The sequence below is a fragment of the Pseudorca crassidens genome, chromosome 9 (assembly GCF_039906515.1).
Source record: "Pseudorca crassidens isolate mPseCra1 chromosome 9, mPseCra1.hap1, whole genome shotgun sequence".
Taxonomy (NCBI): Eukaryota; Metazoa; Chordata; class Mammalia; order Artiodactyla; family Delphinidae; genus Pseudorca; species Pseudorca crassidens.
This window is the reverse complement of record NC_090304.1, coordinates 2,083,788-2,108,356: the sequence shown is the minus strand read 5'-3', so window position 1 is coordinate 2,108,356 and position 24,569 is coordinate 2,083,788. Positions and strand designations below refer to the sequence as shown.

Below are 24,569 nucleotides of genomic sequence, written 5' to 3'. Positions count from 1 at the left end.
ATCTGAGGTTAGGTCACCTGACAGCACACGACCTGGTCTCATGCACCCTGTTCTCACAAGTTCCCAGACAGCCGCCAGGAAGGCCTTCTGGGTGCTCCCGCGGCTCAATGCCTCCACATTAAGCAAAAGAGGAAAGTGTGGGGCCGCCGGTACTTGCTTTGTGCTGGGGCGGCGGGGTGGAGGTGCTCGGCGTCAGTGAAGGGCATCGTGGCCAGAGCTGCAAGCACCCCGAGGTCCCCTCCCACCGGCCCCTGAGCCTCCCCCTCCCCTTCCAAGGGGACATCTTAGGGACCAGCCCGAGAATCCAAAGCCCAGTGACCAGGCCCCGGGGCAGCTGGCACCTGGTAGGGTCACCTTCACAGGAGCCCTGAGTAGCCGAAACGCTGGGCAGAAAAATCAGGTTTGGGGTTTCGGGTCAGCTTCCAGCTGGCAGGGCCACCTTGTAGTAGCTTTGCTGGGAATTTGCCTCAGGGCTTGTGAAATTGACTTGAGTTTATTTCAGCCTGCCAGTCCAGCTGTTGCAAGGATGCACCGTCACCACCTGGGGCCCTCTTTGGTGAAATCACCCCTAAAATGTGCACTGATCCTTCAGTTTCCTGTGTGACCTGATGGGGTGAAGTCAGGGACCTCCGAGCCTCGTGGGACCCTTGGGGACACGTGCCTGGCCCACGTAGCCTGGGGAGTGAGGACCGGGGCCCGACATGCCCCGATTCTGATCACCGGGACTTGAGACCTCCCCACCGTCCCAGGGCACCTGCCCACCGCCCACTGCCCGCAGCTGACCCTTTGGGGGCAGCAGGCCGCCGTGCACTCCAGGAGCCCAGGCGGTGTCTGTGCTGGGTCATCTGATAAGCCAGTAAGCTTTTCCTTACTAGAGAGCTGCCGGGTGTCCCCGGCCGCTGGGAGAAGGGAGGTGGGAGACCTGGGCTTGATCCTGTGAGGCCGCGGTAGCCGTTTCCCAGCCAGGGCCCCTGTCCACCTTGCTGGTGCTGCCGACCTGGCTCTTCGGCCGATGGGGCTGGCCCCCTGGAGCTACGCTGTCCACCCCGCAGAACCAGAGCCCATGCAGGGCCTAAGCCAACAGTGGACTTGGAGGGCAGGTGAGCCGGTTGGGCCAGGGAGGGAGGGAGGCAGGGAGGCCGGGTGAAGGGCCAACAGCAAAGCAGGGGTGCGCAGAGGAGGAAGAGGCAGGAAGGATTCAGCCGACCTGCCGGTGTTTACGGGGTGCCTACTGAGTTCCCAGCCTTGCTTAGGGGAGGCCAGGCCCTGCCTGCAGGGGATGGAGAGCTTTTCTGTGAGACACACAGACCCGGGAGATGCCGCACGAGGACCTCACGTGCCACGTGGTGGAGTGCTTCGCCCAGCCACCACCTCCTCCCCCGATAGCTGCCAGAGCCTGGGGTGGGGGGGGGGTGAGAGCTGCCCTCCCCGTCGCGTGTGGGCCCCTGAGGGCTGAGGCTGACTCACTCACCTCTGAGTCCAGGCGCCCAGGAGAAGTTAACAAAGGGTGAGTGGGTGACTGGAGAGAGGCGTGGATGCCTGGAGGGATGGATGGATGTGTGGGTGGATGGAGGGATGGATGGAGGGATGGATGTGTGGGTGGATGGAGGGATGGATGGATGGGTGGGTGGGTGGATGGATGGATGGGTGGATGGGTGGATGGATGGATGGGTGGGTGGATGTGTGGGTGGATGGATGGATGGGTGGGTGGATGGATGGCTGGGTGGGTGGATGGATGGGTGGATGGAGGGATGGATGGGTGGCTGGGTGGGTGGATGGGTGGATGGATGGATGGGTGGGTGGGTGGATGGATGGATGGGTGGGTGGATGTGTGGGTGGATGGATGGATGGGTGGGTGGATGGATGGCTGGATGGGTGGATGGATGGGTGGATGGATAGGGGTGGGTAAGTGAATGATGATGGGCAGATGAACCGCCTTTCCTTCAATTATTTGCACAAATGTCACCTTCCCAATGAGGTATCCCTTGGCCATTTAAAAATAAAGTCCCCCAACCGTCCATCCACCCTCCATCCAGGTTCTTGCCTGCTTTATGTTTCTCTACAACCATTTTAGTCATTTCTTTTTTAAAATTTGCTTCTTACTTGCTTCTTTGTTCATTGTCTGCCTGTCACCTGACCCCCAGCACAGTCCTGGCGCCTACACGTTGCTCAGCAAATCTGTGTTGAATGACTGGACGAGCTAGCAGGTGACACGACGGTCGAGGGCAAGGCAGGTGGACGGTGCGCTTGGGAGAATGGGGGGGGGGGTCCACAGAGGCCTGTGGTTTGAGCCTTAACTGACCCCCAGGGAGGGAGAATCAGTCTCTCGGGCTCCTCGGGGGCCGAGAAGAAGGGGACAGAGGGGCAGCTGAGGCCTGGTGGAGCTGTGGTCCCCCTGGCCCGATGCCCACGTGCTCCAGCTGCACCTGCAGGGCAAGAGCCTGTGTGTCCACAGACATGTGCACGCACGCACACACACACACACACACACACACACACGCGGGGTATCCTCACACTTACACACGCTGTGTACACGCACACGCACACACTGGTCCTTGCATGGGACTCTTGCCGGGAGCTCTAAGGCCGGCTCTCTTCCAAGCGCTCTCCCTCCCACACAGGCCCTGCAAGGCAGTGGGATCACCGTCCCCGCTTCACATCAGGACCTGGACCCGCAGGCTGTCCAGGGACTCAGCGGGGGCTGCCCCTCACGCAGGCCGGGCCGGCAGCCTGCCCAGCGCTCCACAGTGGCACCTGCTCTCGGGGCTGAAGTGGACGGCTGCTCCTCGGTGACGGGTGGGACGGGAGGCGCTCCCGTATTTGTAGGTCTGCGTTTACCACCAGGCGCCGAGTGGAAGAGGGGAGTGGGCTGGGGGTGTCTCCTTCCTGGACTCCAAAAAACTCCGGGACAGGATGGCGGGAGGGAGAGGGCATGAGCCTGGGCCCGTGACCATGCCCGAGTCTCGGCTCAGCCCCAGCTGGGCCTCTCCGGCCTCTCTCCCTGCATCTGTGACGGCAGCAGGGGGAGGATACTGGCCACGGCTGGGGGGTGAGGGCCCATGAGGCACAGCTTCAGAGCTGTGGGCGTCCCCCGAGTCCCGTGAGCGGGGTGTTACAGAAACCTGGGCGTGTGTGTGGTCAGCAAGGTGGGGGGCAAGTCTGAGCTACTCGGCGTGGACGACCCTTAGACGGGGTGAAGCACCGGGCTCTCAGCCTTCACCACGGGTGCTCGGGGCAGTCCAGAGGCGGCGGGCGGTGGCCCGTCCCGCGGAGCTCGCCCTGCGCTCTCCCCCCAGGAGTGGCCAGAGGTGGCGTTCCCCGTCCCCAGCACCAGGGCAGGGCGCTTCCTGTCCGAGGGCCTGAGTCTCGACCTCACGCAGACCCGAGGGAGGCACCGGGTCGGAGGAGGCCCCCAGGCCAGCAGGGAGACCCAGGGCCAGCCAGGCCCCTGTCTGAGTCGTGGCTCCTGTCCTGGGAGACAAAGACTAGAGGTGGCTCGGGAGGCGGAGTCTTCCTGCAAATTAAGCCCCACGAGGCATCCAGCCTGCACGGGGAGGGGCCGGGGGCGGGGCCTCTGTCGGGGGCGGGGCATATGCATATGTCCCTCCCTCCCAGGCCTCAGCCGGGGACAGAAGACGGTGGGCCCAGGGACAGAGGCCTGGGGGCTGGCGTGCGCTCTGCCAGGCGTGGCCTCTCCCCCAAAGCAAGTGTCGTCGTGTGAACTCAGTCCTGTCCCGAGTGGCTCCGGCCCTGGACCCAGTTGTAGGACAGGGGGTGGAGGCGGCTGGAAACGGAGCAGAAGGCAGAACTTGGGACATCCCCCCAACAACGGCAGCGGGTGTGGGGGACCCCGGGCACCTCCTCCCTTCAGTGGCGCCCCGCGTGAACACACCCCACGCTGGCCGCAGCCCCTCAGTCACAAGGCTTCCCTGCATAGACGCACGTCCACGCCCCGCATCCACTTGCTCACTGTGTGTCCTCCCAGCAACTCCTGTTCTGGGCCCGGGAGGCTCAGTGGCCGGGAACCCCAGGCAGGAAGCAGACAGACAGCACGCCAGTGAATGAAAGGTCCCTTCAGAGGGTCAGGCTCCCTGGAAAGTGATGCCGGGTAATGTGGAGAGAGAGACCCAGGGAGGCCTGTGAGCTGATGTGGCTGGGGGAGGGGGGGGACGAGGGGGACGGGGGTGGGCAGAAGGGGAGGCTCTGAGGCTGGACGAGAGGGCAAGGGGGAGGCCAGACGGCTGGAGAGGTGGGCAATGGGCGGGGCAGGGCTGCGGGCTCGTGGTGGGGTGTTATTGTGGAGTAATAGGGAGCCACGGAGGGTTGTAGGCAGGGAAGGAGCACAGCCTGGTACTGGGCTGGGGGTGGCCGGAGAGGAGCGTCCAGGAGGCCGGGGTAGACGGCAGGCCTGGAACAGAGGATGGGAGGCGGCCAAGGACCGTGTGCCTCCCGCCCCCAGGCTTGGAGGCTCTGGGGAGATCCCCTCACTCTGCATATACCCCTGACGCTGGCAGGACCCACAGCGGGGCCAGGCCCCAGGCCAGCAGGGGGTGTGGACGCAGGCTGGTCTTTCAGTTGGGCTGGGGCTGGCCCTCGCCCAGGAACCCCAAGATTTACATCTCCCCCTCAGAATCTCATCCACAGGGTCTCAGGCCCTGAGGGTTTGTGGGGTCCCTGCCCTGGAGCCCTACTTATCTGGAATCCAGTCTTTCCTGAGGGATCGTCAGGCGGCCCCTCTCCTCCCTGGGCGGGCTCCAGGCCCATCGATGGGACATGCCCAGCCCAGGACGGAGCCCTCGTGTCCAGGGCAAAGCGACCTCCACCGGCGGGGCCACCTCCACCAGCCTGCGGTCCTGGGGCGCCCCCTGGTGGCCAACGGGCCAGACCTGAGAGGCCACGGGGGGCCCCAGAGCACAGGGCCTGGACAGGGTCTCCCCCCATTCCAGACCTCAGGGGATGAGGGGTCCCTGGGAGGGGGTCCTGGGGTCTCTGGGGAAGGGGCACACAGAAGTGTTGTCTGTTCTCATGTGTTACCCGCAAGCTCCCTGAAGCCGGGCTACTCAGATCCCCATTTTCTCAGAGAAGCTGAGGCCCAGGGTTAAGGAGCCCGAGGGACTGGCAGGGTGTGAGCCAGGACTGTGGGGCTCCAGGGCCACCCCGTGCTGCCCTTGCTCGAAGGGACAGTGTCTGTGCGGAGCCTGCCGTGCTGACCACCTGACAGCTGGCCCAGCTGTGCCGCCCTCCGGTACAGCGCACACGGGGCACCCGCGCCTCTCCGCTTTGTGGGCCCAGTCTCTGCCCACGCGTCCTCCACGGGACGGCTGGCCACACCCCCTGGAGGCGGCCATTCCCACCTGCGGCCGAGATCAACTGGGGGCCTTTGGGAGGCGGAGACACGGGTGTGGCACAGCCGGCCCCTCCCGTCCCCAGGCCGCGGAGGGAGGGAGGGGCAGCAGCCAGCCCCACACGGGGCCACCTCTTGGCACTGGGAGACTGGTCACGCCCAAGGGGGTCACGGGACCCGGCAGGCCCGGGGAAGGCTGGCCCTCGCGCCCAGTGGCTTTGGCCGCCAGCAGGCCTGTGGGCCGGGTGGGGTGGAGATCGGGGGCGCCCGGCGCTGGTCACGGCATTGGCTGCCCAGGTGCCGGGCGTGGTGGCAGGGGGTGGAAGGGCGGGCGCCAGGCTGTGGGCACCCCCACCCGCTCCTTGACCAGCAGCCGCGTGTCCGGGCCCGGGGAGAAAGCAAGCAGGTAGGCGCCCTGGCCGCCAGCCCCCAGCAGGGAGCGGGAGTGGGGGCACCCTCCTCCCTGGCCACAGGCTGCCTCTCATCTCCATCTCCTTCTCTGGAGCCTGGGGAGAGCCCAGCCTTCCAGATGGTCCCTCTGCAGGCGAGGGGGGCTCGGGGTGGGTCTGGGCAGGGGGGTGGCCCCGCGGCCCTGGGGGCCAGACTCAGGGACCCAGGACTCAGAGCCGGTGCCTGTCCACTGGGGGGCTCACAAGCACGTGGGCGGCTGTGCCCCCTCTCTGCCCCCTCCCCGAGCTGTGACCTCCGCTCCTGGCCCGGGAGACCCGTGTCCTCACTGGGGGCCGGGGGCTGCCGTGCTGACCGCCGCCCTGCTGAGTGTGGGACCCCTGTGTGCCCTCTCCTCCCATCTCAGGGAGGAGCAGAGGGGCTGAGCAGGTGAGGGGCTTGCCCAGTGACACAGCCGGGAAGGGCCGGGTGGACTGGGACCCCCGGGGCCTGGCCACCCGGCTCTGCCTGCGCTGGGGCCGTTTCCCTGGTGGCCTCTGACCAGGGGCGGCCGTCTGCCCCCCCGAGCGAGAGCCCCCAGTGCCCTTGCTGCTGGGGCTGAAGATCCTGCCTCTGTTCTCCCTGTCGGCCGTGGGGGGGAGGGGGGATTCCAGCGGGGGGTGACGCAGGCCCCCCAGCTGCCCAGACCCACACTCCCCCCCACCCCTTCTGGGACCAGGGCCGTCAAAGACCCGGACGGCTGTTCATACAAATGCACCCTTTGCATGTCCTTCCCGCTTGGTGGCCCCATTTGCCTGGCATCTGGCCCAGTGCCCCCCCCCCAGCTCTCAGCACAGGACCCCAATGCCCTCTTGGCCCCCCGTGGCTGGGAAGCCAGGGGTCGGGCCCAGGCCTTCAGGGTGTGGGGTGAGGGGTGCAGGTCGTGGCCCCGGGGACGGTGAAGACCCCTGCCTTGTCAGTGAGGAAAGGGCGACGTGGGCTAGGGGTCGGGGAGCCCCACAGCACCCTCCCCCCCGCCGCCCCCTCCAGGTCCCCCTCCCTGGTGGAGCAAACCCGAGGCTCTCGGCCTGTGAGCACAGCGGTGCTGCCCAGTCCCCGCACACAGCCCGGGCCGGGGGTGCGTCCAGCGGCGGGAGGGGTGCCAGGCCCCGGGCCCCTGCTCAGCGCCCCCCTCCCCGCATGATGCGAACACATCCCATGTCGCTGCCCATGCTTTGGGGTTGAAGAGTGTCCCCCCAAATTCATGTCCACCCAGAACCTCAGAACGTGACCTTATTTGTAAAGAGGGTCTTTGCCGAAGCAGTTAGTTACGATGAGGTCACAGCGGAGCAGGGAGGCCCTCATGCAATGACCGGTGTCTTTATAAGGAGAGGGAGGCTTGGACAGGGACTTGGAGACGAGGCAGAGCTGGAGGGCTGCGGCCACAAGCCCAGGGGCGCCTGGAGCCCCCAGAGCTGCCAGAGCAGGAAGGACCCTCCCCTCCAGCCTCCGGAGGGGGCTCGGCCCTGCGACACCTTGCTTTGGAATTTCTGGCCTCCAGAACCACGAGAGACTCAACGCCTGTTGTTTCAAGATGCCCGGTTGGTGGTCGCTCGTTACAGCCGCCCTGGGACACCCCTGCTGTTATAACCCAGAGGGCGGGCAGTGCCGACGGGGTGAGCGCTGGCCGGTGCCCAAGCCCAGGCCAGGTCTAGCCTCCCCCGGCTGTGTGGTCGCGTGCAGGTCTCCCCACTCCCCTCCGTGTCTTGGCAGGGCCGGGCCTCAGAGGCTCTTGGTACCAACAGCATCAGGCCCAGCCCTGGGGGGCGGGGCGGATGCAAACCCTCCCGCTTCCCACCGCAGAGCAGGGAGCGCAGAGGGGTGGGATTTGAATATGGCCTTTCCAAGCTGGTGATCATGGGTTTTAATACTGGAGGCTAGTGTCTGGGGACAGGGCCTGGGTGTGGGCACGGGGGAAGGGACAAGATACGGGCTGTATGGGCGGCCTGGGCAGCTGTGACAAGTCCCACAGATGGGCGGCCGAGAGCAACGGGAACTGATTCGCTGCTCTGGAGGCCAGAATCCCAAACCAAGGTGCTGCCCCGCCGAGCCCCCTCCAGCGGCTCCAGCGGAGGGTCCTGCCCGCCTCTTCCAGCCTCTGGGTGTCCAGGCGTCCCTGGGCTGTGGCCGCATCCCCCCACTCTCTGCCTCCATCTTCACTGGGCTTCTTCCCTCTTCTCATAAGGACACTCAGGCCACTGGATGAGGGCGCATCCTAACGACCTGCTCTTAAACTGATGACATCCGCAAAGAGCTCATTTCTACAAAAGGCGCGTTCACAGGCACCAGGAACTAGGGCTTGGACACGTGATTTTGGGGGACACAGTGGGAGGGCCACGTCGTGCCTGCAGGTGCGCCTCCACCGGCCCGTCCTGTGTGCCCAGGTGGCCCCTCTCCAAGAGGCGGAGGGCCGGCCTGGCCTCGTAGGAAAGCATTTTACCGAGAGATTCGTTCTCCTCTCCCAAAGGACCCCATCCGTCCAGGGGTGGGGCTGACCCTGGGGAAGCTGGGAAAATACCCCAGCCGAACGGGGCGCGGCCGACACCCGTGATGGACGGGGCGACCAAGGAGACGGAGCTTCACAGGGTGGGCCTCTCAGGTCTCCTGGGACCTGGGGTCCCACCGGCTCTGAGAAGACCTTTGCCCCTCCTGTGCTCTGGCCCCAGGCTCTGGGAGGGCGGGGCAGGGCGGGCGTGCTCTCCCCGCTGAGCCCGCGGAGGAGCCGCTGGAGACAGGCAGTGGGGGCCATGCGGCGCCGTGGGCAGGTGGTGGGGGGCCGGGCTGGGCCCTGGCTGGCAGCCGTCGGCAGTGGGTCCGGGAGGCGCTGGGGGTGCTTGCTGTCAGGCAGGTTGATGGGACCCAGGTCCTTGTCACTCGGGCCTCTCCTGGGACCCTGGCGTGGCTCCCGAGTCTCTGCTAATGTGCCAACCCCGCCAGGCACGTGGGCAGCGCTGGGCCAGGGGTGAGGGCTTGGTGGGAAGGTCCCTGGGTGGTGGGAGGGGCAGGGGACGGCTAGAGCCTTCCCTCCCCGGGCCTCCTGGGCCCACCTGGCTCCCGCCCAGCCCCCCAGGTCCCCCAGCACCTGAGCTGTGTACACAGGCCTCGCCTGCTTGCCTTCCACCTGCTTTCTGCCTGGGCACCAGGCACACCCAGAGTCCCATCCGTGTCCCGGGCTGACAGGGGTGTGGGGCGGGTGGGCTGCGAGACTTCCACTGAGCCTCTTGGGGTTTCCAGGAACCCCCCTGCCAAAGCCTCTGCAGAAGTGGCGACGGGCGTGGCAGGCAGCTGCTCCCAGGGAGGGGCAAGTGGGAGCATACTGGGGGTGGGTGTTGGGCCAGGAGGCGGGGCTGGGGAAGGGGGAGATGGAGCCCACACGGTGGGGCTTCAGGAGGGCCGGCCGGTGGGAAGGGCACCGGGGCAGACACCCTCTTGGTGGCCCCCCATTTCTGCCAGAGCGGCGTCTGGGGAGAGGGGCTCCCCTGGCGAAGGCGGCCCCGGCCTCTGGCAGGAAGAGGGGCAGCGTTTGCCTCTCGTGCCCTCAGGAGTGGGCTCTGTCCCTGCAGACAGGGCCCATGCAGGGTGCCGGGGGCTCCCGTCCTGGCAGCCACAAGTGTGCTGGCGACCAACAGGGGCCGGGCCTGTGCCAGGGTGAGATCGAATTCGGAGGGTCTGGGAAGAAGCGAGGCCAGGTGAGAGTCTGCCCGCACCCCACGTCCTCCCCGCAACACTGAGCCCCGGCGCCCGCTCTCCCACAGCGGGGGTGGCAGGTGCCCGGGGGCTGTTCAGAGCCCCAGGCAGAGACAGCTGCGGAGCTGGCAGCGCCCTCCGGCTCCTGCCTCCTATGCCCAGGCACAGCGTGTCCAAAACCCTCCTCTCTCCGGCCTCAGCCTCTCCCGAGGGGATGGGGACGCCCAGGTCACACAGCAGTCAAGACGGGGCCTGCGGGAGCCCCCTGGCCTCTGGCTGCGACCCTGCCCCCCCCCACCCTGTGGAGCCCAGCCCTCCCCTGTGCCCAGGGCCCCCTTACCCAGCAGCCCCATACTCAGCACCCCCATACTCAGTACCCCCGTGCCCAGCACCCCCATACTCAGTACCCCCATGCCCAACACACTCATGTCACTGGTGGGCGAGGAGCGGCCCTTTGCCCTGAAGCCATGGCTGAGGGACGTCCTGCGAAAGGGGCTGGTGAAGGCGGCTCAGAGCACACGTGAGGCCCTGCGCCAGGGCCTCAGCCCCGCAGCCCGCTAACCCCACGGTCACCCTTCCCTGACAGTGCCACGGTGGCAGTGGGAGCAGCCCCGGGGACGCAGCAGAGGAGCCTCTTCCCCAGGAGGGTCCGGCCACCCCGTGGGGCCCACAGGCCTCAGCGAGACACCCGGGGGCAGCGCCAGCTTCCACACCCCGCTGCCCGTGGGTGGGCCCCCTTGGCCCCCTCTGCTTCCCTCGGGGGAGGAATCTGGCCCGAGGAATCTGGCCAGTCGCTGGGGTCAGAATCAAACTTCTGGGCTTTATTTTCAGGCCGGCTGGGCCTTCAGAAAACCCAGTCAAGGACGTGGGGTCTCTGGTCTCCTTCACCCCAGAAATGATTGATTGTAGAAAAGACAAAAAGCCCAGTCTGTGCACCCACTGGGCTGAGGGCTTTGTAATCTGGAAAGACCTTCCTGGGTTCTGGCCCAGCACAGGCCACGGGACAGAGTCGTGGCCTGTTCTGTCCAGATGGCGTCTGGGGGGGCCAGCTCCCAGCAGATGCCCCAAAGGCAGGAGGGGGCCCTGGGGCCGCTGGGCGCAGTGACTCCCGGGTCTGCAGGTGCCTGGATCCTGACCAGTGCACTCCATGTGGGCCTTGCCCGGTACGTCGGACAGGCTGTGTGTGACCACTCACTGGCCAGCACGTCCACCAAGGCCCACGTGGTGGCCATCGGCATTGCCTCATTGGGCCGCGTGCTGCACCGTCAGCTTCTGGACAATGCCCAGGTGAGTGTCGGGCTCGGGGCACTGTGGCCTTGGGACACGGTGGGCCTGGGAGGCCCCCGAATATCGGCCACCCCCCAGGGCAGGAGGGCATGCCTTATGGAGGCCACCAAGGCAGCCTCGCAGCTGACCACAGCCCTCTACCTGTGACTGAGTCTCTCCACAGTGGACAGGCCAGCAGTGGACAGACCAGCCCCTGACCTCGGGGGCTCACGGGCCTGGGCGTGGTGGGGGGAGCGAGGCTGCTCTGAAGGACTGAGGCAGTGAAATGACTCAGAGCCAGGGGAGGGGGAGGGCAGACGGGGGGAAGGCAGGAAGGGGGAGGGGGGTGAAGGGGAGGGGCCCGAGGGGGAGCTGGGAGCCGCGTGCCCAGCATGTGGCCAGCAGGTGGCAGCATCGCCCAGGGAACGGCATGGGGAGGGGTCTGAGGCAGGTCCAATGAGGCCCAGGCGGCCCTGTGAGAGAAGCTCCCCCCAGCGCTGGGCTCTGTCTAGACAGTCCCCTCCCTGTGCCTGCCTCTGGGCCCCCCAAAACAGCAGCAAGCCCTCCCTCCATCTGGAGGGCGGGGGCCCTGGACAGAAGCCTTGCCCAGGCCTCATTGACGTGCATGGGGGACCCAGGAGGACAGCCCTGTCCACTACCTCATGGACGATGGTGGCAACCAGGGCCCCCTCTGCCCCCGGAAAACAACCACTCCCACTTCATCCTGGTGGACCCGGGCACCCCTGGGAAGGTCAGCGAGCCCGCAGAGCTGCGGCTGAGGTTGGAGAAGCACATCTCGGAGCAAAGGACCGGCTGCCTGGGTGCCCAGGGAGGCTGCCAGGGAACACGGGATGGGGGTGGTCACAGCGTGTGGACGGGGCTGGAAGGACCACCAGGACGGGCAGGGAAGGGCATTCCCGGCTGAAGGCAGGGCTGCCAGCCACGGCGGCAGGGGACACAGCTGTGGGGAGTGGCTGTAGGTCGATTTCCAGTGGGGGTCCCCTGGCTAGAGGCTCTGGTTGTGGGTGGGCTCTGAGCTTTGGAAAGAAAAAGAGATTTCCGAGTTTCAAGAAGCCTATTTCCCTCCACTGGCCCGACGTAAGGTGCCACCAGGGGGCAGTGTTGTCCGAGGCCTGGGCACCGCTGCGGCCAGTGGCGGGTTCGAAAGTTGTTGCTAACACTAGTGCACGACTGTTTATAGACAAGATACGTATGATTGCCTCCAATATGTGTAAGCAGCGCGACGCGTCTGTCGACTGAGCACCCTGTGATGAAAACACAACCGAAGCCGTGTTTAAACCACCACCACGCGGGTGCAGCGCTGAGCCCCGTGCTCCCGACGCCTGGCGGCCCACGCGACCCAAGCATCCCCCACATTCATTCAGGAGGCGCCTTAGGAGTTAGAGGGGCCCCTGCTGGGGGTGGGGCGGGGGGACGATCCCGCCTGCCTGGAGTCCTCCCAGCAGCTTGCCGGGCTCCTCCCACACAGCCTACCGGGCTCCTCCCACACAGCCTACCCAGCAGGTCCAGGCTTCTCTGAGGTTTCACCTTCAGAAGCCTCATTTCTGGTTTGTTTGGGGAAAAATCTGACCAGCGCCCCTCCTTTACCTCTTCGACGTGCTCCGTGGGCCTCGGATGACCTGGTGGTCGATAGAGCTTTCTGCCCTGATGCGGGGAGATGCCAGGCCCTCGGAATGAGGCTGGTGCAGCCAGGGACTGAATATTCAACTTGAGGTTTAAATAGCCACGAAGCGGCCACGTCGCATAGTGAGGTGCGGGGCTGGCATCCTGTCCCCGGGTGACGGGGCAGCCTGGAGCCCACACTTCTCTAGAAAAAGCCTCTTGGCTGGAGTTTGCCCAGAAGACGTGGCAAGTTGATGGTCTGAGGCCGTGGTGGTCACCCCACGGGGAGGGTCCCAGGCCCTCCGCTCGCCCGGGCACCTGGGTGGCCCTCGTGCTGCGTCTGCTCCAGCAGCATCGAGATCCCCGTCCTCTCTCTGCTGGTCAACGGTGACCCCAGCACCCTGGAGGTAGGCAGCGGCAGCAGGTGGGGGCCTCCTGCGGGGCCCCCGCCAGGGCAGGGATGGACCTGGAGCTGACTCGGCCTGCTGGCCCTCCCTGCCCGCCTCACAGGACTTCCAGGGCCGTGGAGCACGCCGGCCCATGGCTGATCCTGGCGGGCTCGGGGGGCATCGCCGACATGCTTGCTGCCCTGACAAACCAGCCCCACCTCCTGGTGCCCCAGGTGGCCGAGAAGCAGTTTAGAGAGAAGTTTCCCAGTGAGAACTTCTCCTGGGAGGACGTCGTGCACTGGACAGAACTGGTATACACCGGCCAGGACCGCAGTCAGGAGGGCCAAGCGCTGGTCCCTACCCCAGACCCCGCCCCCTGCAGTGCCCACGCCCGGCCCCTCTGGCTGCAAAGCTACCCCACCTTCCCGTGCTCACCCCTGCTTCAGGCCCTCACGCCTGGGGGCGGAGCCTCGGTCTGTGGGTGGGGCTGCCCTGGGCCCAGCGGGCAGAGGGCTGGCATTCTCACGGGGGGGGACATGGGGTCATATACCACGTGCCCGGCCTGAGGCGCCAACTCGGGGCCTTTGTCCATCCTCGAGGCACTGGTGAAAGGTGAGGCCTGGCCGCGCCCGCTGGGAGGCCTGCGGAGGGCACCGGGCAGAGGCAGATGGCTGACCAGCTCCCAGCCCTGCCCCGTCCTGGGTCTCGGCCTCCAGGGGCAAGGCCGCCGCCTGGGGGCTGTCAGTGGCCGGGAGGGACCCCTGGCACGGCTGCACTCTGCTGTGTGTGTGAGCGTGTGGGCGAGCGTGCTAGTGTGTGGGCGTGTGTACCGGTCACTGCTCGCTTCGGCGGGGGCAGCACGCGTAACAGAACTGGAGGAATACAGAGCCTACCGAGGCCTCCGTGCAAGGCCTCCGTGCAAGGCCTCCATGCAAATCTGTAGAAAGTCCTGCCTTTGGCAAGTTTTATGTTACTATATTTTATCACAATTTAAAAAACTAAAGTGTTCAATTAATTCAGGGAGCTGTAGCGTTTTCATAAGGTTGTGCACCGTTACTACTGATTCCAGAACGTTTCCACCACCCAGAAGAGCCCTGCTAGTCACCCCGATTTCCCCCAGCCCCCCGCAACCCCGCATCTGCCGTGTCTAAGGATTTGCCCACTTGTGGCATTTCCTGCGAATGGGATCACACACTGTGTGGCCACTGGCGTCTTTCCTTCGCTGAGCACGACGTTTTGGGGGCTGTCCACGTTGTAGCCTGTGTCGGCCTTCACTCCTTTTTCGGGTGGAGTAATATTCCACATTTTGTTTCTCTGTCCCTCTGTTGATGGACACTCGGGTTGTCTCCACTTTCTGGCTGTCACCTGACGTGCTTCTTCTTGGACATAAACACCTGTGGAGGGGCTGACCGCTGGTGGGGGACACAGGTCCAGGCAGGGAGGGGCTGTGCGGGGCAGGGGGCCGGGACACCCTTGAGGGAGGGGAGTCTCCTCCAGACAGGCCACCGGCCCCCTGCTCTTCCATTCACCCTTGGGGTCCCCTTGGGGTCCTGGCGCTCCCAGCATTGGCTCCTGGGGGTCTTGGGATGTCTTGTGAATCTAGAGGGTGTGGAGCGAACCAGAGCGCCATTCCCGTGGCTGTGCGTCTAGGAGAGTCACCTTGAGGGACCCTGTGCCCAGCGGCTCTGCCGGCGCCTAGGTTCGCCCTCCCCCCCTCCCCTCCTCCGCCCACAGCCCACAAGAGCCGTAGCCAGGAGGCGCAGGACTGCCCGGATGAGCTGAAGCTGCCCGTGGCCTGGGACCGCGTGGACATCGCCAGGAGCGAGATCTCAACAGGGACGTGCAGTGGAAGGTGCTGCCCGACTGTGGCCAGATCCGGGCGGGGACGCGTGGAGGGCTAGGGCAGGTGGTGTCCGGGTCCATCCTGGCCCAGCTGTGGCTGCGCGGGCCGGGGGCGACCGGGGCACCTCCTGCTGCTGCCTCACTCGTCTGCACCCCAAGGCAGGATGGGCTGAACTGCGGCGGGTGTGGGCCACCCGGCGCAGCAGGACAGGCGGGGGCCTTGCCGAAGGTCCCCACGCCCAACCCACCGGCTCCCTCTCACTCTCCGCCCAGTCCCACGACCTGGAGGAGGTGATGATGGACGCGCCGGTGAGCAGCAAGCCTGAGTTCACGCGCCTCTTCGTGGACAGTGGCGCCAACGTGGCGGACTTCTGACATACGGGCGGCTGCAGCAGCTCTACCGCTCGGTACCCCCCAAGAGCCTGCTCTTCCACCTGCTGCAGCGCACGCACGAGGAAGGCCGGCTGACGTGGGCCGGGCTGGGCGCCCAGCAGGCCCGGGAGCTGCCCGCCTTCTCCCTGCACGAGGTGTCGCGGGTGTTCAGGGACTTCACGCACGACGCCTGCCGTGGGCTCTACCAGGCAGTGAGCTGTGAGCGGGCGGCAGGAGGGGGGCGCCGGCGGGGCCGCGGCTGCGGGCTGACACCCCCGTCCTCCAGGAGCAGGGCCCGGTCCGGCAGCCCACGGGCCAGAAGGGGCTGCTGGACCTGAACCAGAGGAGCGAGAACCCCTGGAGGGACCTGTTCCTGTGGGCGGCGCTGCAGAACCGCCACGAGATGGCTACCTACTTCTGGGCCATGGTGAGGACTCCGGGGAGGGGCCGGGTCCCTGGGGAGGTGGGGGAGGCAGCCGCATCCTCAGACCTGGCCTCCCAGGGCCAGGAGGGCGTGGCAGCCGCTCTGGCCGCCTGCAAGATCCTCAAAGAGATGTCCCACCTGGAGCCGGGGGGCCGAGGGGGGCCGCACCCTGCGTGAGGCCAAGCACGAGCAGCTGGCCCTGGGTAGGCAGCCGAGCAGTGGGGGCTGCAGGGACCCTGTGCGCCTCGGGGCTACTGGGCTCCCCCCAAAATCCTAATGGGGGCAGACGGGTACACAGCTGACGAGGACGCAGCTCCAAGGCTCGGGCCAGCTGGGCCTGTGGCCGGGCGGGCGGGGACACTCGGGGAGAGGGAGGCCCCCAGGATCCCGACAGCCTCTGTGTGGCCGGCCTCTCCCTGGCCTCACCAGCCCCCTGGGAGGCAGGCACAGGGCAGAGGGCCGGCCGGAGGAGGAGGGCAGGCGGGCCAGGCCTGGGCATCGTGGCAGCGGCCGCGCCCTCGGCAGACCTCTTCTCCTAGTGCTACCGTAACAGCTGGTGCGCCGGAACCGCTCATGCAGCAGGGCCACGTGTCTGCACCTGTGGCCACCGAGGCCGACACCGAGGCCTTCTTTGCCCACAACGGGGTGCAGGTGAGCCCCGGGGAGGGCTGTGGGGCGAGGGGCTGGGCAGACAGGACGTGCCCCAGCCGACCCCTCTCACGTGCCTCCCCCAGCCTGTGTCCTGGCCATGGGGGTGGGGGGCTCCCTCAGCTGGCCACTCCCCCCACGTCCAGCCCTTTCTCCACCTCCAGTCTCGGAAGAAACCCCGCTTCCTCAGCTCAGCCCTCCTGGACCCCCGAGCCGGGCCTGCCCCGTCGAAGGGTTTTCCTTCCCCAGCAGGGCAGAGGCTCCAGGAACTCCAGGAGCCAGGGCTGGGAGGGGCGATGCTCCCGCTGAACCTGGAAGGGCAGGCCTGCTGCGGGCACAGCAGGGCAGAGGTGTGGAGGCGGGGGCGGGGGGGGGGGGGCAACCGTGCCTTTATTTCAGACCTTCCTGACCGAGATCTGGTGGGGGGACGTGGCCGCGGGCACGCCCATCCTGAGGCTGCTGGGTGCCTTCCTCTTCCCGGGCCTCGTGTATACCAACCTCATCACCTTCAGGTCTGTCAGGACAAAGCGGCTGGGGGGCCTTGGGCTTCACTGGGGCTGGTGGCGGCACGTCCCCGGCGCCGGCCCACGCCGCATCCAGCATCCGTGTGGGCCCCCCTATGCACGCCCCCTACCCGTGTCCCTTCGCAGTGTGTCCAGCACTTCCTCTGCTGGCTGGTGCCTGAGACCAAGTGGAGGGCCTCTGGGTGCCCTTCCCACGTCCCTGAGGGCCCCCTGTGCTCCCAGTGAGGAGGCCCCTCTAAGGACGGGCCCAGAGGACCTGCAGGGGCTGGGCAGTCTGGACACGGAGAAGAGGCTGCTCTGTGGCCCGGGCAGTCGGTGAGGGCCCTGCAGAGGGTGGGCAGTGGCAGGGAGGCTGGGTGCCGGTGGGCAGCGGCAAGCTCGGGGCTCTGGCCACCCGTCTCATCACTGGCCGTGGCCTCCTTCGTGGTGCCGGGCGGAGCAGCTGGCCAAGGCGCCAGGAACTCAGCGCGGCCGAGGCCCCGAGCCGCCTCCTCGTTCACGCGCTGGCGGAAGTCCTGGGGGGCACCCGTGACCGTGGTCCTGGGGAACGTGGTCACGTACTTTGCATTCCTCTTCCTGTTCACCCACGTCCTGCTGGTGGACTCCAGGTCCCCTCCCCAGGGGCTGTCGGGGGCTGAGGTCACCCCCTACTTCTGGGTCTTCACGCTGGTGCTGGAGGAGATCCGGCAGGTCAGCAGTGGGCCCAGCCCACCGAGCCCCGATCCCTGACGGTCACAGCCTGGCCATGGCGGGGCTGTCCCCAGCTAGGTGGGGGCCCAGGTAGCCGTCACCGGGCCGTCTGCTCTCTGCCAGGGCTTCTTCACAGATGAGGACACGCACCTGGGGAAGAAGTGCACTCTACGTGGAGAACAACTGGAACAAGTGTGGCATGGTGGCCATGTTCCCGTTCGTCGTCGGTGTCACCTGCAGGTCTGTGGGTCCCAGAGGCCTGGCAGGGGCAGCCCTGGTGGGCTGGTGGGCCGGGCTGCTTCAGGATGGGTCTGCTCAGGCCCCGGAAACCCTGTGTTTGTACGTCCCGTGCTGTGTGTCCTGGGGGAAGCCCCTGCCCTCTATGGGCACCAGCAGCCGTCCAGCCTGCCTTCCCCCCGCCTGCCAGGATGCTGCCCTCAGTGTTTGAGGCCGGCCGCACGATCCTTGCCATCGACTTCATGGTGTTCACGCCCCGGCTCATCCACGTCTTTGCCCTCCACAAGCAGCCGGGCCCCAAGATCATCATCGTGGAGTGGATGGTGAGCCCCCGCCCCCGGGAGGGCGGATGCTTCTCTCCCCACTCGCCTACCCGCCGTGGAGATGAAGGACGTCTTCTTCCTCCTCTTCCTCCTGAGCATGTGGCTTGTGGCCTACGGCGTGACCAGCCAGGCGCTGCTGCACCCCCATGACGGGCGCCTGGAGTGCATCTTCCGCCGTGTGCTCTACCGGCCGTACCTACAGATCTTCGGGCAGATCCCACTGGACGAGATCGACGGTCAGCACGCAGCCTGGGGGTGGGCGTGGGGGGTCCTCTGTGCCCACTCTACGTGGGACCCCCACCCCAAGGTGCAGCTGAACCGAGTCCAGTTATGAACGTTCCTTTTGTAAGACCCTGGACAGGTGGCCCTTGAGAGGGGTGTTTGAGGGTCACAGGAGACCCCGGCCTGGAGTGGCTGAGAGCGGGGGGTCCCCGAGGCTGGCCCCCCAGGCCCTGCCCACCCACACAGGGCCACGTCCAGCAGGGGACAGCTCTGGGCTGATGTGTGTCAGCTGCGGAGGCCCCAAAGTCGGGCCTCGGGCTGGAGATGGAGACGGGGCTGCAGGGAGAGAGAGCAGGCTGGGTGGGGTGGCGGGAGGCTTGCCGGGAGGGGGGATGGGTAGGCACTACAGGTCACCTGGGGTCTGGGCCCTCCAGCTGCCCCGTCCCCCCGGCATGTCCCCAGTGGGCATCAGGTCTCCTGTCAGCCCCCATCCACCCGGCCCCGCACCCAGCCTCAGGCCCACCTGCTGGAAAGGCCCTTAGCTAGGAAGCCGCTCCTGATGGCATCTGTGCTTCTGGGGACCCACCCAGTGTGTGTGCCTGATCTCCGGCCGGGTGTGTGTGGTCTGTCTGAGGGGTGTCTCCAGGGCGGCCCCTGTACGGGGGGTTGGGGGCGCTGGGGCTGGTGGAGGCTCTGAGAACTTCCCACAAGTCAGCACAGTGTGGGGGGCAGAGTGGCTCAGCCATGGGGGCTCAGGGAGACCTGGGCTGGCGGCGGGGATGCCTGTACAGGCTCTGGGATGGCTGGGACTCGGGGAGGGGGAGGGGGGACCAGCCCCTCAAGCAAGGTGGGCCAGCAGCCAGGGCCCAGTGTGGGGGCCCAGGGCACCCGCCCTGCCGGGCACTCCTGGCGCGAGGAGGGGGGCGGAGGGATCATTCGCTCAGGCTGGTGTCAGACTGAGGCCACCTGGGGCCCACCGGGCGATCACGGGCACACTGTCCCTGAGGCCTGACCGCGGCCACTGCAGCTGATGACGCGAGGTCAGCGCCCCGCGACCTGGTAAATATTTGTCGATGGGATGAGGACGTGACCGAAGCAAACAGGCCTCCGGGATGGGGCGGCGGGGGGGCTGGGCCGTCATGGGACTTGCCTCCTAATTAGGGTGCTCTGCAGGCTCATTTCCTCCACTGTTTTCTTAGGCCCCCAGCCCCCGGCACTGGGGCCGGTGTTTGCTCATCCGTGGGCACCAGTTTCCAGGCCATTAGTTTAACGAGGCCCTGCCCGCCCTCCAGCCCTCCCCGCCCGCACCATATGGCCCCTGCTGGCGGATGCTACCATGACCCCCAACTGCCCCAGTCCCACGGGGCCCCTCGGAAGGAGGGGAGTGAGGTGGGCGCCCCCAGGACCAGGCAGGGGTGGGGGGGGTCACTCCTGCCCCCACGGCCACACACTGGTTCAAGGGAACTCTGTCATGGTTCGGGGTCCCCAGGAGCCTGGGGCCACCTGGGCAGGACGGAGGAAGGGTAGACTCCTGGGGGTCCAGCCTGAAGTGCTGCTGTGGCTGCCAGGCCGAGTTCCACGGTGGAAAGTCCGTGACCAGGGCCGGGCCTGGGCCGGCACGGAGGGTCCCGCAGGTCCCTGTCTCCCTCCCTATCTCTCTTCACCCGCCCCCCCAACCCCTGGCCCCTCCCTGTGAGCCCACGGTGGTACAGCCAAGAGTAATTCCCTCACTTATGGCCAAGAGGGAAGGCAGCCCGCGGGGCTCCCCGGTGGCCGCCCTGCCCTCCCTGCCCCACATGCACCCGCGGGAGCTGGGGGCTGAGCGTCCAGGGCAGAGCTCCGTCTCTGGGCTCTAGGAGGTCAGAGACAAGGACAACTCATTTCCCAGCCTAGCCTGGTGGTGCCTTTGAGAGTTATGGGGGAGACGCAGGGGTCTCGTGACCACGGAGCCGCTTCCATCAGACAGGTTTACAGCTTCACAGACACGCTTTCCAGGCCTGGCCCTGGCCCACCTCTCGGGGTGCCGGAGGGAGGGAGGGAGGAGGGTCACCCATCAGCGCCGGGCAGATCTGTGGGCGGGGAGGGAACTCACGTGGGGACGCACCAACCCCCATCACAGTAACTCACTCAGGAGGGACTCACCCCCGTGAGGGAGACACGCGGACACGGAAACAGGCCCTGCCAGCCTGACACGCAAGCAGGGAGGCAGGGACACAGGCACACACAGAGCCAGAGACCCCCAGTGCCCCCCGGACTCAGTCACAGCATGAAGACTGGGAGGGGCAGTCACAGAAACACAGGCCTACGTGCAGGCGTGTGTCCGCGTCCATGCACATGCACGCACGCACACGCACGCACGCACGCACGCGCACGGCCTGTGGAGGTCGCCACCTGGAGTCACAAGCCCTCTTGATGGGCAGGCGCACTCTCCCCGCTTCCTCCGCACCTTCCTCCCATCTCCTGGGATGGGGTGGGGGTCCAGGCTGGCCCTGCAGGGGTAGAGGCAGGCAGGGGAGGGGCTGCCCCACCCAGAGGGCACTTTTCAGGCTGGCTTGTCTCCATGCCCACAGTGATCCGTGTCAAGGGTGTTCTGCCTCCATAGGCTTTGGAAATGGTGCAGATCTGCCCCCCAGCTCAGAGTCCTGTGATAGGCAGTAGGGCCATAAAGGCCCTGAGAAGTCCTGCAGGAGAGACTCCACCTCCCCTTGCCGAGGCCAGCTCTCCCCACACTGGCTCTGAGCAGAGCCTTTGGCGGTGGTGGTGGTGCTTGGGGGTGACCCATGAAGCAACCAGCAGAAACCGGGGTCCTCCACACGGCCTCGGCGCTGCCTCCAAAGCCTGCGGTCTGGCTGTGAGCTCGGTCCAGCAGCAGTGCGGAAGTGGGGCTAGCACCGCTAGGCCAGGCACCCAGGACTGGAGGGTCCCACGACAGGAACTCAGCGCCGAAGCCCAGGTGACCCCCAGGAAACCACAAGAGTTGGCCGCCTAACCAGGGCCCTCTGTCCCAGGGTGGCCTCGACTGCGGGACAGAGCTCTCGATACCCAAGGGCATTTGCAGCTCAGCCCCGCACCGGCTGCACTGAGCCCACTCCCCTTTCAGAAGCCTGCGTGAACTGCTCCGTGCACCCCCCGCTGCTGGAGGACTCGCCCTCCTGCCCCAACCTCGACGCCAGCTGGCTGGTCACCTTCCTGCTGGTCACCAACGTGCTGCTAATGAACTCCCTCATCGCCATGCTCAGGTGCCCGCCCTGCCTCCTTGCTCCGTCCACGTCGGGGGGCCCTTAGTTCCAGCATCTCTGGCCCAGACCTGCCTGGCCCTCTGGACTTCAAGCTGCATTCACCTCTGCCCTCAAGAGGGGCCTGGAAATGGGGTGTCACCCAAAACTGTGGCTCCCCTTCGGGTTGGGCCTGGAGGTCAGGGCACCTAGGAGGTGGTGCAGGGCAGGGCAGGTGCGTGCGTGTGGGTGGAGTGGCGATGCTTTCCCAGGCCGCCGCCCCCCAGGGAGTAGGGCCCGGGTCTGCGAAGGCTGCAGCAGATGGGGCAGTGGAAGACCCCAGAGGAGTGGAGAGAAGTCACAGGAGGAGGGGACGGCGAGGCGGGGGGAGCCCTTGGGACTCCAGGAACAGCGCAGGGAGCCGGGCCATGTGCCCACCGCCGCCCACATGCGTCCGCAGCTACACGTTCCAGGTGGTGCAGGGCAACGCGGACACTTTCTGGAAGTTCCAGCGCTACCACCTCATCGTGGAGAACCACGAACGCCCCGCCCCTGCCCCGCCCTTCATCCTCCTCAGCCACCTGAACCTGGTGCTCAAGAGGTTCTTCCGGAAGGAGGCCCAGCAGAAGGGGGCGCGCCTGGGTGAGGCTTGGGCTGGACTCAGCTGCCCGGACCGAGGTGGGGGGCGGGGGGGGGGCCCTGGGCCTGGGGAGGGGCAGCGCGCCCTGGCCCCGTCTGCAGTGACACTGCAGGCTGCCGCACCACAGGGAGGGCTCCTCCTGCCTGGCTCTGCCCCTGAGGCTGCCTGGCCTTCCCAGAGAGGGACCTGCCGGAGCCCCTGGACCAGAAGATGGTCACCTGGGAGGCGGTGCAGAAGGAGAACTTCCTGAGCGAGCTGGAGAGGCGGAGGAAGGACAGCGGGGAGGAGCTGCCGCAGAAGACGGCCCACAGGTGCATTGACCCGGCCCCGCCCCGCCCCACCCACCTGGGTGGGCGTGGCAGGTGGCCTGGGGTGCTGAGCCCACAGGGCGGCTTACAGGGGCAAGGGCCCAGCCTGGAGCGCTGGCCGCCTCCCCTGCAGGGTGCCGGTAAGTAGAGGCGCCGGCGGAGCTGGCGAGGGGTCGGATCTCACGCCATGGGACTGGGGGCTGTGAGGTCTTTACTAGAATCACTGCTGGGCGTCAGGCTGCCTTACAGCTGGCGTGGGCTCTCACGTCACAGGGCCTGAGCTGGGGAAACGGGCCGAGAGGGGCAGGGATGTGGCCCGGTCCAGCACACGGCCTCCCTCCCGACCCTGGCCAGAGCTCTGCTGGGGCCTTGCCTGCCCTGCATTTGGGGGATGGGGCCAACACTCATGGTGTTCTCTGCTCTCTCTCAGACCCACGTGCCTGGTCCTGCCTGCGGGTGAGGGGTGGGGACAGCCCCGCCCACCACTGCTGGACAGAACCCCGCCCCCGCCCCGTGCCTGCAGGGAGGGTGCAGCAGAGCTCTGCACCCAGGCCCGAAGGGCCAGAGCACCCTGAACTCAGGCGCCCACAGAGGCTCAGTGCCCCCCAAACCCACCCGAAGGGCCTGGGCCACAGGATGGGGGAGGACGGGAAGGTTTCCCAATCTGGGAGCCCGCCCCGCCCCGCCCCGCCCCGCGCTCAGGGCCTGCTGCCTGCCTGCTCCTATCCCAGGGTGGACTTCGTAGCCAAGTACCTCGGGGGCCTGAGAGAGCAGAAGCGGGTCGAGCGTCTGGAGTCTCAGGCAGGCAGGCACACCAGGGCGCCCTTCTCTCCCGGTGCAGGGGCCTGGCCGCGGGGCTCAGCAGTCAGGGCAGGGGCAGGGCAGGGGCAGGGAGGGCCTGGGGCTTCGTACTTGTACCCACCCTTCCCTGAGGGGGAGACCCTGCAACTCTCCCCAGGGGGGTCCTGCATTTAAGACCCCTCACCGTCTACTCCCCGCATCACGGTGCCAGAGGGCCTGCTCCCCCACCCCCCCGCCTCCTCCGAGAGGCAGCCACCAGAGGAGGGTCACAGAGCAGTGCGGGCACCGGTGGGCAGGGGAGGCGGGCACGGCGTGGCCCGGGAGCTCCCAGCACGCCTCCCTTCTGCAGGTCGACTACTGCACGGCGCTCCTCTCCTCCATGGCCGACACGCTGGCCCGCAGGAACAGCTACTGGAGTAGGTGTGGCTGTCCCCACACGTCCTGGGTGGGCTTGGGGCAGGGTGGGCGGGAGCAACCCACCGCCAGCCCGCTGACCTGGGCCTCCGCTTCCCACCCGTCCTGGGAGGGGCCCGGCCTACGTCTCTGATGGCCTTCGGCTGACCACAGTCTTCAGGGTGGGTAGGGGCCCTCTGGTGAAGCCCACCGACGCAGCGAGGGTGTGAGGGCGTGGCCACCCAGACTCCCGAGCCTCTGCCTGCCCCCACCTCCAGTGGAGCCCCCCAGCAGGATGTGGCTCGGGGCTTTGCCCTGCCCGGCACCTTCCCTGGACGTCCTGGGCCCGGGGTGCAGCGGTGTGTCGTGGGTCCCCCCTGACAGGCAGAGCCCTCAGGACCCCGAGCAGAACCAACCAGCCAGGCCCAGGAGAGCAGACACTTGTTGAGTGCCCTGTGCGGGGCACCTCCCGTTAGGTGGGCAGCTAGCTGCCTTGGAGTCCATGCCCAACCTGTGTCGCCCACCAAGAGGCTGGTCTTTTTCTGAAACGCTTGCACTTGGAATTTCTGTCCTTTAAAACCCAAGACTGTGTGTATCGGCTGCCACCGCACGTCCCCGACAGCTCGCACAGTGAGTGGCGGGCTGTCCAGCCTGGGCAGCGGCTGCGGGTCACCTCCCCAGGAGGACCCGCCCCCAAAGCTGCTTTATCTTAAATGGAGCCTGGGAAGTACACCCACACCTTGGGCTGCAGCCCCACATGAGAGTGGACCCTGGGGGGCGTCTGGGAGGTGTCAGGCGGTCAGTAAAGCACTGCGGGGGGAGAGGGACTTCCTGCCCTGCAGGGATGGGGTCTGGGCCCCTGAGCTTGCCCCAGCTGCGTGGCCAGCCAGGCCGGTCTCTCCTTCCCTTAGGGACCTGGAGCCCGGGGTAGGGGCAGCAGGGGCAGGGCCAGGCCCGGGGCTCAGCAGCACGATGGGCTGGCCAACCCCAAGTGCGGTCCCAGGAGAGCCACGCCCACTCCCGGCTACCTCCCCAGCACCCTCTGGGGACCCTCCTCATCGCCCTGCACAGCAGCTCCGCAGTCCTGGCGACACTGTCCCAGGACACCAGTTGTCATCACACAGCCTGGGTAGGACAGAGTCAAGGGTGAGCTTGGCCAGGGCTGGAGACGGCG

At 66.9% G+C, this 24,569-nt stretch overlaps 1 protein-coding gene across 1 annotated transcript; it reads left to right on the top strand.

Moving 5' to 3' along the window:
- Nucleotides 1–1,316: 1,316 nt before the first annotated feature.
- On the top strand, nucleotides 1,317–23,776 carry TRPM5 (transient receptor potential cation channel subfamily M member 5). The gene is given in 34 exon segments (XM_067750731.1): nucleotides 1,317–1,412; nucleotides 2,622–2,789; nucleotides 3,297–3,398; nucleotides 9,355–9,480; nucleotides 9,641–9,998; nucleotides 10,599–10,765; nucleotides 11,383–11,440; nucleotides 11,443–11,568; nucleotides 12,710–12,791; nucleotides 12,878–13,098; nucleotides 13,324–13,368; nucleotides 14,491–14,583; nucleotides 14,586–14,608; nucleotides 14,872–14,968; nucleotides 14,971–15,179; nucleotides 15,239–15,397; nucleotides 15,473–15,538; nucleotides 15,540–15,597; nucleotides 15,920–15,943; nucleotides 15,946–15,995; nucleotides 15,998–16,045; nucleotides 16,442–16,554; nucleotides 16,789–16,877; nucleotides 17,009–17,256; nucleotides 17,380–17,417; nucleotides 17,419–17,496; nucleotides 17,684–17,816; nucleotides 17,878–18,052; nucleotides 21,139–21,277; nucleotides 21,714–21,895; nucleotides 22,072–22,204; nucleotides 22,933–23,002; nucleotides 23,352–23,422; nucleotides 23,674–23,776. Coding segments are annotated over 34 exon segments (3,948 nt in total).
- The last annotated feature ends 793 nt before the right edge of the window (nucleotides 23,777–24,569 follow it).